We start from the raw sequence: 12,699 nt of genomic DNA, 5'->3' as shown, positions 1-12,699 counted from the left end.
TAGCTAATTTAATTGAATAAGATTATATAGTTTTCTATCCATCCATCCATCCATGTCTGTCTGTCTGTCCATATCTATCTATCTATCTATCTATCTATCTATCTATCTATCTATCTATCTATCTATCCATCCATACATACATACATACATACATACATACATCCACCCACCCACCCATACATCCATCAATCTATCCATATCTATCTATCTATCCATCCACCCACGCACCTATCCATCCATATCTACCTATCCATATCTGTCTATCTATCTATCACTCTATCTATTTATCTCTATCATCTATCTATCCATCCATATCTATCTATCTATCTATCTATCTATCTATCTATACATACATACATACATACATACATACATACATACATCCATACATCCACCCACCCACCCATACATCCATCAATCTATCCATATCTATCTATCTATCTATCCATCCACCCACGCACCTATCCATCCATATCTATCTATCCATATCTGTCTATCTATCTATCATTCTATCTATTTATCTCTATCATCTATCTATCCATCCATATCTATCTATCTATCTATCTATCTATCTATCTATCTATCTATCTATCGCTCTATCTATGTATCTATGTATCTATCTATCCATCCATCCATATTTATCTATCGCTATATCTATCTATCTATCGCTATATCTATCTATCGCTATATCTATCTATCGCTATATCTATCTATCGCTATATCTATCTATCTATCCTACAGTATTGTCTAAATATTTGCCAATGTTATATCTCCTGGGATCCTCTGATTAAAGAAAGAAGTTCCCTTTTGATCCATCTTAGACCCAAGTCTGGGCAATGAATGACACTGAAGATTGGCCACCTTATTTCCACTACATTTCAAAGTAGCAAATTCCAAAGTGGAATTATTTCTTTTTGTCTCTCTTGATTCTTCAAAGATTTCGTAGGGGGATCTTCTGATGCTCGTGTTTTGGGAGGTGGGAAACATCTTCTCCTTGTCCATTTTATTCTCCTGCATAATTCAAGACTTTAGGGCTGTGTGTTTGTGCAGAATTGTGACAGAGGACAACTGGGCAGGTTTCATGCTTGCACTCCTGGCACCCAACACCCAAAGCAAGAAGACTCTCACACAGAATCAGTGATGGGGGATTTCTAATCTTGCATCTAGAACTGGACTATAACTGCCCACATCCCTCATTCTAAGAGAATGCTGATGGTTGGGTTATCATCAGCTGCAATCGGAAGGTCCCTTTGTCATGATTCTTGCACAGACCATCTTATCTAACCTGATGTCTCCAGAAGATTACATCTTCCTTGTTGCCAAGCTGGTCTGGCAACTTGCCACGTAAGCAAGAAGAATAAGAATTGTAGTCCAGCACTTTTGGAGAATATCAGATCACCTCAGTCAGACATCGCAAAATAGTTGTGGTGTCACAAAAGATTTCCCAAAGACTCAGCTGCTAGTTTAAAATTCTGTTTTAAAGTTGAGAAAGTGGAAATTGAAGAAGCTGACAATAATTAGCTCCCCAATGCAAAGCTATAATTAAAACAAAATATTTTTTTTAAAAAAATAAGTACAGCAGCATAAAATTCCACCAAATGCCAACTAAGAAGCATTTCATTAAATTTCTGATAGGAATTCTTTTAACAGCCCTTGTGGGGGGGAAGTAATGTGTTATTTTTATTTATTAAATTTATATGTTTCCCATCTCACCGATAAAGTGACTCTGTTGCTTAGCCGAAAGCCTTTTTAAATGCACAATACACAACTTAACACAGAACAACAGTTTCTGACAGTGCATTCAGTCATATCATGATTTAATATTAAACCATTAGGCCAGTGGTGGGATTCAAATAATTTAACAACCGGTTCTCTGCCCTAATGACTATCTGGGTAGTTGGGGCTCGATGGTCATGTGACTGGGTGGGCTTGGCCAACTCAAGGTCACTCAGGTCGATGGGTGCTCACCTTAGCTGTTACAATGTAATAAGGATTAACCGAGAAGCAGTTTCTGTAAGCAGAGCAATAAAGATTAGGCTAGAAACAACACCAGAATGTTTCCTTCCTGCCTTCCTTACAGGATTAGCCCTGTAAAGTGGAAAAAACCAAAAGGAGATTTCTTCCAACAATCGATTCTCTGAACTACTTAGAAAGTTACCAACCGCTTCTCCCGAATAGGTACAAACTGGCTTAATCTCACCACTGCATTGGGCCATTTTTAATACCTTTAGCTATAAACCACAGTTTATAATGGCTGGATTCATACAACACCATATACTGGCTTAGGTTCATGCTGGGGATCTCACCTGAAGTGCTTTCAGATTGTCCCTTCCTAATAATATCGAAATGATGCTACTGATTCCCTTGTCAAATAAATGTATTGTGATGAGGTCACAGGTAAGAATCATCAGAGGGCTGCAGAGGGAATTCAATATCTTTTGAACCCCCTCTAAAAATCACATGGCAAACAGGATATTTTTCATGCACGCAAAGGTCTTATGGAGGAACAGCCTTGAAAATGCATTTTGGTGAAGTAGATGCCGCTGTTGTGACAGTCTCAGAAGGACTCAAATGCAGAAGGGATGATAAAGACTGTTTTGGAAGATAAATATGGGATAAACCATCCAGGGAGGACTCAAAGAGAATCAGCCACAATACATGGCTATGTATGCCCGCAACCAAGTAGAATCCATAACTGCCTAACCAAGGTGGCACAAAGGCAGGATATTCCAGACAGAATGAATGCTTTATCAGTGTTCTAATCCTTCAGGATGCCCTTAAGGACCAAATGTTAACAGTCCAATGAATAGAAGGTATTTTCCAATGATGAATTGCTTTGGAACGGCTCAACCGCATCTTGACTACTCCAGATGTGTGGTCTTCTATTCCCAGCTGTTTCTCCTTTGTATTTCTTTCAACTGACCATCTCGCCTGCTTTTCCCCCCAACAATCAAGATCAAGGAAGGTACTAATACCACTCTATAAAGGCCTTAGTAAGGCCACACCTAGTGTACTGCATCCAGTTTTGGTCACCACACTATAAAAAAGAGGTTGAGACTCTAGAAAGAGTGCAGAGAAGAGCAACCAAGATGATTAGAGGACTGGAGGCTAAAACATACAACAAACCATTGCAGGAACTGCGCATGGCTAGTCTAGTGAAGAGAAGGACCAGAGACATGATAGTAGTGTTCCAATATTTAAGGGTCTGCCACAGAGAGGAGGGGGTCAAGCTATTTTCCAAAGCACCTGCAGGGCAGACAAGGAATAATGGATGGAAACTGGTCAAGGAGAGGTTCAACGTAGAAATAAGAAGAAATTTTCTGACAGTGAGAATGATCAACCAGTGGGACAGCTTGCCCTTTGTGGGAGCTTCATCGACTGGAAGCTTTCAAGAAGAGACTGGATTGCCATCTGTCAAAAATGGTGTAGGGTCTCCAGCTTCGGTGTGGGGATTGAACTAGATGACCTACAAGGTTGCTTCCAATCTGTATCTACCTTCTCTCCCTTAGCTTGTCCCTGGCTGGAACTGATTGGGGATGACACTTTTGTGGGACTGATACACCTGGGATATCTGTAAATATGCAACAGCAATGGGTGTGGGAAAATAGTGAGTACATCAGTGAGGACCAAGATGGGTTGACACCATGAACTTGCCAAGGCTCAGGATCTCGATCAAGGACATGTGATGGGACAGCATTTGTTACTTCCACCAAGGACTTTGGTGAGGGTAGATGGAGTCACATTCTATCAACATCTGGACTTCTATATATTTCAGAGAAGAGGCTCATAAAAGAGGGGCTTGTAGGGTTTAAGAGATTGACTTGTAGCTGTTGTGGCACAGCAGGAGCCGTTGGAGCTGCCACCAGACTCCGACAGTGAGGGGCCCTCTGAGTCGCCTCTGGAGGATGTGGAGGACCCTGGACAGTGTTTCGACTCCGAGCAGGGTGCAGAGAGGCTGGTTGGCCACCAGGAGGCACCTGAGCCTTGGACCAGTGGGGAGGAGACAAGGGAGAGTGAGTCGGAGGCCAGTAGTGAGTTGTTCCTGGCTGCACACCATCGAAGAGCTACTAGGTGTCAGGAACAATTACACAATTACAGGAGGTAATTGCGCTCAGCTGATGGTCATTAGGCTCCTCTCCAGACTATAAAAAGGCTACTTGTGCACACGCCCTCTTTGCAGAAGTCAACACAGAATCGAATGTCGGAGAACTTTGTATGAGGTTGGCAGGCTGGATTGCTGCCAAGCCTTATCTGTGCTTATTGCTGCCCTTGTCTGTACTGGGTTGCTTCCAAGGACCTGTTTGTCTGTTAATTAAATGCTGTAATTTATCTCTGGCTCGGAGTGTGTTTTGGTGTGGAACGGGTGTGTGTGTGTGTGTCAGAACAGAACCCTATGGAGAAACTGTTGGGAGGGGTTGTCACAGAGAAGGGATTGACTTCTTCTCCAAAGCACTTGAGGGCAGGACAAGAAGTAATGTGTGGAAGCTTGCTAAAGAGAGATCCAACTTACAGTAGAAGTAAGGAGAATTTGTTTGTCAGTGAGGACGATTGATCAACGGATCAGCTTGCCTCTTGGAGTTGTGAGAGCTCCAGCACAATCTTTTGATCAGGATGGTATAAGCTCCACTGCTTTGAGCAGGGGGTTGGACTAATAGTCCCTTCCAGCCCTATGATTCTATGCTCTATGAACTGTTTTAAGCCTGAAAGAACTGAAAAAGGCGGGGGGAAAGAATAGAATTCTTTATTGGCCAAGTGGGAATTTGTGTTCTGGTGCATAAGCTCTCAATAGCAATAGCAATAGCAGTTAGACTTATAAACCGCTTCATAGGGCTTTCAGCCCTCTCTAAGCGGTTTACAGAGTCAGCATATTGCCCCCCCAGTCTGGGTCCTCATTTCACACACCTTGGAAGGATGGAAGGCTGAGTCAACCTTGAGCTGGTGAGATTTGAACAGCCGAACTGCAGAACTGCAGTCAGCTGAAGCAGCCTGCAGTGCTGCATTTAACCACTGCGCCACCTCGGCTCCCTCTCAATATACATACAACAATAGTGAAAAGCAATAAAGTTATAGTCATAAAATAAGGAGATGGGTAATAGGGAAGATGAGAATAATGATGCCTTTTTAGAAAGTTTGACAATGTTGTGGGAATATCTACAGTACAATTGCAGTCAGCTTTATTTTCCTTTTCTCATGAAAATTTCAAAGGTTGTATTCCAGATTTAGAGCTCATTTGCCTTTTTGTTTTGCATGTTTCTTTGTCAAATTATGGTGCTGCCTTTCTCCCAGAAGCAAAAGGCAGTGTAGTGTGTACCAGTGGTTTTCCCCTTTCACATTTTCTCCTCCCCCCTGAGAGGCGGGCTGAGCTGAGAAAGCGTGACTGGCCCAAATCCCCCCATGATCTGAGGGTTGACATTAGCCCATCCTTGGTCCAACATCTTAATCGCTGCCCCATCCCTTTTTTCCTCCTTTCTTGAGACTTACGAGGACTTCTCTTCCAGGTTCATTGAACAAAATAGACTAGAAGCCATCTCCAAGAATGCCTTTAGAGACATAAAGACTCTTCTCCATCTGTGACAGAGGTGGGTTCCTACCAGTTCGCACCTATTCGGTAGAACCGGTTCGTCAAATCTACCGAACCGGTTAGAAGAGGTTCCACCAGTGGACCCGGAAAGCAGGCCACACCTACAGAAGAGGTTCCAAAATTTTTTGAAACCCACCATTGGCAAGGATCTTGTAACTTGACAGCTTTAAGACTTGCATGCTTCAATGCCAGAGTTTCTGAATAGCTACTTGGACTGACCTAAGTACTAATTCATAATTTCATATCCGGTCACATGGGCGGCAAGCCACTCCCACAAAGGAGGCCACACCCACAGAGTAGGTTCCAACAATTTTTGAAACCCACCACCGATCTGTGAGTACTTTGTGGAACATCTTTCTGGTTCCTCTTTGGACTTCTGGAGGTTCTGCCGAAGTTCACCACACAACTTTACTTGCTGTTTATTAGATTTCATATTCACCCTTTATTTTGGGCAAACTCAAAGCAACATACATGCTTTGAGGATCTCACTGGCAACTTAGCCTAAGACGGCAATAATTTTGCTTGGCTTGGATGTCTTAATTATCCCAAAGACTCCTTTACTTTTGGTTCCTGGTGCTGTTTGTTGTTTTGCTTGCAGACATTTCATTTCCCAACGAGGTAACATTATCAGCACCAATGAGGTTACCTGGTTAGGTAATGAAACTTTTGCAAGCAAGAAACCAAGTTCAGAGAGATCAGGAACTCCGCAGTTGAACCCTGAGGATCCAGATTGTTGGGCGGGGGGGGGGGGAAATATGCTGACGCATGGACAGAAGGGGCAGTTGGGAGCCATTCCGAACAGAACTGTTAGCTGAAACAGAGGTGGGCTTGCAAGGAATACAGTCCGGCATTTATTTTTCAACCTGTAAATAGCCGTCGTGTTATTCAGAGTCATCAAATCTCCTTCTAGGAGTGGAGTTACCATATTTTTCGGAGTATAAGACGCACTGGAGTATAAGACGCACCAAGATTTTGAAGAGGCAAATTTTTAAAAGAAGGTTTTGCTTTTTTACAGACCTCCCCAAAACAGCCCGTTTTTCATGAAAATGGGCTTGTTTTTTTTTTTTCAAAAAAAGGGCATGAATAGCTTTTAGGAGGCTTGTAGATTGCTCCTGGGATGGCGGGAGGGGGCAAAATTGAGCAAAAACAGCCTGTTTTTCGCTCATTTCTGCCCTCCCCAGCCCCCAGGAGCATTCTACAAGCCTCCTAAAGGCTATCCATGGCCATTTTGGTGAAGGGAGCAGGAGGCCAAAAATGCTGTATTCAGTGTATAAGAGGTACCAAGATTTTCAGCCTCTTTTTTGAGGGAAAAAGGTGTGTCTTATACTCTATTGTATACTTTCCCCTCGCTGGACACAGCTGAAGCAGAAAATACACCACGGGAGGTTTCTTCAGAAGGACTTGTTGATTTCTCCTATGGGCTTCCCTTCGCGATGCGGCATCCCACACACAATACATTGTAAATAAAAATCCATATATTGTTTGTGGGCTCATGAGTGTTCGGACTTGTCTCTACGTATCCAGATGCTCAAGGAAGCTACTCAGAGCCAAAGTGTGCGGGGGGGGGGAGATGGATTCCCCTGTCCATAAGACAACAACTGGAGCAAAACCCACAATCCTTTTCATACAAGCTCTTTGCAACAGTCAAAGCACTGGAACACCGAGTCAAAAAAGGTAACATAGCTATTGGACATATTATGTTAAACCACCGTTTCTTCAACTAGGATTTATTGAATAAACCACCATGGACAGGGTTCGCCCAGAAGGGTAATCCAGAAAGTGAGCAAGGCATGTTCTCAGTGGTGCAGAATGAAGCAGAGGTAGTCCTCGACATGTAACCATTTGTGTAGTGACCGTTTGAAAGTTACAATGAAAAAAAAAAATGACTTAGGGCCAGTTTTCACAAGACCATTCATTGCAGCATCCCCATGGTCATGTGATCAACATTTGGGCACTGGGCAACTGGAATGTATTTATGATGGATGCAACATCCTGGGATCATGTGATCCTTCAATTGTAACCTTCCCAGCTGGATTCCGGCCAGCAAAATCAATGGGGGAAGCCAAAGTCAATTAGTGAGCATATGATTCACTTAACAACCGCAGTGATTTGCTTAAAAGCTGTGGCAAAAAATAAAATGGCACAAAGCTCACTTAACAACTGCCGTGCTTAATTATGGGCTCAGTTGTGGCCACAAGTCAAGGACTAGTGGAACAAGTCAACCGAGGTTGCTTTGCTTCTGATTTTCTGCATAGTGCAACCCAACTCTTGTTCCGTTAATAAATCAGAGTTAAGCCAACCACTGCCCACGAAGCAGATCTCTACTCATTCTGGTAGCCGAACAATCCTATTTCAGCGTGAAGTTGTTCATATATTGGGGGCATTATTCCTCTCTAACCTGGCAGTGAGATTTTATTTCACAAAAGTAATGTAAGAAGAAAAGGCAATAAAAGAAGTTGGTGGCTTATTGGTCAGGGTGGAGGGCCGTTTCACCGAGAACAGTCAGGGCCGGTGGTATCGTGGGAAGGACCTCCGTTCAGCACTCGCTGGCTCCTAGAAGACACGGGTGAGAAAACCAAAGAACAAGGCACATTTTAGGTAAGAGAAATGGCATGGTTTGTTTTGTTTGTTTTGTTTATTTCATTTGTATGCCGCCCTTTTCCCCTGAAGGGGACTCAGGGCGGCTCACAACTCAAACCAGGGAAGGGGGATACAGACAAATTAACAACAACACAAAACAATATATAATTTACTACCCTCTGAAATGTTAGAGAACAGATTGTATTTCTGGATGTACAATATATTTTAACTTGCCTGAATTGTACACTTTAATCAATATTCAAAAATATTCATTACGTTTTGAATAATCAAAACGTAAGTGTTGCTATTTGTAATATAAATTTTATATTAATATTTATAAATATATTCAAAAAATAGTTTCCATGTGAACTAAATAAAATTGTTTACATGATTTATTTATTTATTTTAAATTATGGCTATAGTCTTCTCTTTGCTATTTAAAAATATCCTGCACTTTTTCATTATTTTTATTAATATTCCAAGAAAGAAGCAGGGATAGAATAATTTAATTAGCCAAGGTGGCGCAGTGGTTAAATGCAGCACTGCAGGCTACTGCTAGATCAGCAGTTCAGCGGTTCAAATCTCACCGGCTCAGGGTTGACTCAGCCTTCCATCCTTCCGAGGTGGGTAAAATGAGGACCCAGATTGTTGGGGGCAATATGCTGACTCTCTGTAAACCGCTTAGAGAGGCCTGAAAGGCCTATGAAGCGGTATATAAGTCTACTGCTATTAATTTTGCCCCTCGCTCCACATAACAATTGGACTCAGGAGAGAGGGAGGGCAATTCTCTATCCACACATAATCCCCTGCAGGTTCTCTTACCTGTAAGGGGTTGCTTCGGTACCCCACTGTGAGCGCTAGATGGGAGGAGAAAAAATGGAGGTTAAGGAAGAAGCTGGAGTGAGATTTGCATCCTCAATCCCCCTTTTTGGAAAGGACAATCAGCGTCACTCTTACCCCAAGGAGCGTGAAGCCCAAATGGGCTTACCCAAGTGAGCTTAATGTGCCCCACTACTGTTTTAGAAAAGTTTAGAAAAGATTTCTTACCTGCGGTTCCTTTTGGGCTTGCATTTGCACTTTCCACCTGGTTTGGGGGGGGGGGGAGGAGGATGAGAAGGACAACAATTAAACCAAGAAAAGGAATGAGGCAAAATCACCCAGGACAGTTGACATACAGTTGACAAGAGCCAAGGTGGCGCAGTGGTTAAATGCAGCACTGCAGGCTACTGCTAGATCAGCAGTTCAGCGGTTCAAATCTCACCGGCTCAGGGTTGACTCAGCCTTCCATCCTTCCGAGGTGGGTAAAATGAGGACCCAGATTGTTGGGGGCAATATGCTGACTCTCTGTAAACCGCTTAGAGAGGCCTGAAAGGCCTATGAAGCGGTATATAAGTCTACTGCTATTGCTATTGCTATTGCTATAAGCCAGTTTAGCAAGCAAAACAATCAGCTTCATTTCCTGAGTCTTCCTAGAGCGGTTACAAAACATCTAGTACGAATGGCTAGTCACAATCCCCATCGTGGAATTTCCTACTCCACATTGGTGAGAGGGGACATTGTGTTTAAACCTCAGGAAACTCAAAATCTTGGGATGGCTGTGGTTGATTCTCGGTGTTTGGGGTGGATGTAAATCTATTTAAAGTATTTGCATCCTAGCCGCCAGCCTGAAAGGCTTCCAGATCAAATAGAGCCGAGGTGGCGCAGTGGTTAAATGCAGCACTGCAGGCTACTTCAGCTGACTGCTGTTCTGCAGTTCGGCTGTTCAAATCTCAGCGGCTCAGGGTTGACTCAGCCTTCCATCCTTCCGAGGTGGTAAAATGAGGACCCGGATTGTTGTTGGGGGCAATATGCTGACTCTGTAAACCGCTTAGAGAGGGCTGAAAGCCCTATGAAGCGGTATATAAGTCTAACTGCTATTGCTATTGCTATTGCTAAAAATTACTTATAAAAATAGCAGGCCTCTCTTTGGTTTCACAACTGTAAATAGAGAGAGAGGGAGGGAGAGAAAGGGAGGGAGGGAGGGAGAGGGGGAGAGGGGAGACGAGAGGGAGGGAAGGAGAGGGGGAGAGAGAAAGGGAGGGACGGAGGGAGGGAGAGAAAGAAAGGAGGAGAGATAGGGAAGGAGAGGGAGAAAGAGGGAAGGGAGGGAAGGAGGGAGGAGAGATGGGAGAGGAGAGAGGGAAAGAGAGGGAGAGGAGAGCGATGGAGGGAATTAGAGAGGGAGAGAATGGGAGGCAGGGAGAGAGGTAGACAGGAGGAGAGAAAGAAGGAGAGGGAGGGAGGGAAGGAGGGGGGAGAGGAGAGAGAGAAGGAGAGGGAGGGAGGGAGAAGGAGGGAGGGAGAGAGCAGGAGAGGGGGAGGAATGGGAGAGGAGGGAGAGAGAGAAAAAAAAGACCAAACGGAAAAACAAACACACAGCATTTTCCCCATCATCCAAAATTGTTCTCTTTCCCCTCATTGTCGTTTTCCACTTACTCAGGAGGACAGCAATTCCCAGAAAACACAGAACGCCTGCACAGACCATACCACTAATACGGAGCGACTTCCAATCTAGAAGAGAAAAGAAACCATGGAGACTTGTTCAGATTAGCCGCAAAGTCTGTCTTGCTCACTTCAATACTGCCCACTTTACAAGAAAAAAATGGGGTGAGGACAGCTTTCCCCTTGGGCTGAAGAATTCCACTTGGCTAAGAAAACGGCCGTGTTTAGGGACCATTTTTGTGGAAAGGAAGAAAAAATAACATCCTTGAAGGAGATGCATACAGAAATAGGCCACAGGGGTGGATGGATTAGGGAAAACAGGCTATTATGGGGTACAATCTTTCCCCATATTTTTTTTCCTCCTTTTTATAAGCCCTACATCCACCCACATGCTATTAAAACATTGCAGAGAATGAGATATACTTACCATAATTAAAGGGGTCGGGTTTATCTGCTAAAGGAAAAGAAAGATAGTTAACATTCTGTTTGCTTGGGATTTGAAACTCTAGCTAGGCAAGTGGCAAAGGATTCCCAGCTGCATACAAGAGAATAGAATCCATGATTGGCCGAGTGTGATTGGACACAGAAGGAATTTGTCTCACAGTTACAATCATTAATCATAAGAAACAACCACAAGCGATAATCATACATAACTATAGGGGAGAGATGAGAAGATGAGAAGGATAATAGCAACCCAGCCTGCTACATAGGTAAATATCTTTAGGCTTAAGACAGAAATCAAAAGTTCCAAATATGGTCATCATTCTTTGTTTAAATGCAGACGAAAACATTGCAAGGGTATGAACCCTGCTTTATTCTTGAGTGGACAATTAAGAGCTTCCCTAATATTGCTCAGCTACAACACTTAACTATACAAGCCAGCATACACAACAGCAGTGAAGGTGATGTTTGGAAAGTGGTCAGTATTGACCCCTCCCCAACTGTCAATGGGATATCCAAGGGGTTGTAAATCATTATTCATAGTGCTATGAATTAAAGTAGTGCAGTATTTATTAAATTATTTCCATATAATAAATGATTAGAGGTTGACAAATCAAGAAGGCATCCATGAGATGGTCCCTGATCTAATTTTTCACGATGACGGTGGCGCAGTGGTTAGAGTGCAGTACTGCAGGCTACTTCTGCTGACTGCCGGCTGACTGCAATTTGGCAGTTCGAATCTCACCAGGCTCAAGGTTAACTCAGCCTTCCATCCTTCCGAGGTGGGTAAAATGACGACCCAAAATTGTTGGGGGCAAGAGACTGACTCTGTAAACAGCTTAGAGAGGGCTGTAAAGCACTGTAAAGTGGTATATAAGTCTGTGCTATTGCTATTTCGAAGAGGTCCCACTTCTGCCCTGTTTGTAGGAAGCCACGAGACCTCAGCCTATGAAGTTACTCACCTGTAGTGTCACTTCCCTTCAGAACAGGGAAACCTGCAAACATGAGATGAAAAAAAAATATTATCAAGTGATGAGAAAAATGCAGGTCGCAATTTCTGCCCTGGAGGTGGAGTTAAAAGGGGATCTGCCTAGCATCCTTACATAGCCACAAGCAAACTAAACTATTTCCAACCAGACATAAATTCCTCTCAACCGTATCTAATTCCAAGTGCTAATTGTTAGCTGGGAAGCTGGGATTTATTGCATAGGCAATAAATCAATTTAATTGGGTGGACCTGACGTTTTCTGCCTGACAGATTCCCAAGAATACTCTAAATCTACCCTAGAGGAGACCAAAGGTGAAGAAGAGTGGCAAGAACATTTACCAATCAACAGACAAAGGAGGATATTCATGGCGGTGGATGTCATCTTGGTAGAGAATGAGATCTAGGGAGGAAAAAAGAAAAAAAACAATGGCCAATTTAGACTTTCTATTAGCCAACTCCATGTTCTTAGCTAATTTAATTGAATAAGATTATATAGTTCTCTATCCATCCATCCATCCATCCATCCATCCATATCTGTCTGTCTGTCCATCCATATCTATCTATCCATCCATCCATCCATCAATCTACCCATATCTATCTATCTACCTATCATTATATCTACCTACCT

General features: G+C 43.1%; 1 protein-coding gene across 1 annotated transcript in view; it reads right to left on the bottom strand.

Annotated features, from left to right (window-relative positions):
• Positions 1-7,292: 7,292 nt before the first annotated feature.
• The window catches only part of LOC106553576 (FXYD domain-containing ion transport regulator 3-like), an 18,315-nt gene continuing 12,908 nt past the window's right edge, over positions 7,293-12,699 (bottom strand). Inside the window, exons 3-9 of the mRNA XM_087727793.1 lie at positions 12,411-12,471; positions 12,046-12,078; positions 11,070-11,093; positions 10,637-10,711; positions 9,209-9,245; positions 8,984-9,018; positions 7,293-8,134 (exon numbers count right to left, since the gene is read on the bottom strand). Coding sequence (XP_087583919.1) covers positions 8,118-8,134; positions 8,984-9,018; positions 9,209-9,245; positions 10,637-10,711; positions 11,070-11,093; positions 12,046-12,078; positions 12,411-12,453 — 264 coding nt within the window. The 5' untranslated portion in view covers positions 12,454-12,471 and the 3' untranslated portion in view covers positions 7,293-8,117. The remainder of the gene's footprint in view (positions 8,135-8,983; positions 9,019-9,208; positions 9,246-10,636; positions 10,712-11,069; positions 11,094-12,045; positions 12,079-12,410; positions 12,472-12,699) is intronic.

Source organism: Thamnophis sirtalis, unplaced genomic scaffold (genome assembly GCF_051295495.1).
Source record: "Thamnophis sirtalis isolate CommonGarterSnake01/CBP01778 unplaced genomic scaffold, rThaSir2_p1.2 scaffold_13, whole genome shotgun sequence".
Taxonomy (NCBI): domain Eukaryota; kingdom Metazoa; phylum Chordata; class Lepidosauria; order Squamata; family Natricidae; genus Thamnophis; species Thamnophis sirtalis.
The sequence above is the reverse complement of the archived record's forward strand: the minus strand, read 5'-3'. Positions and strand labels throughout refer to the sequence as shown.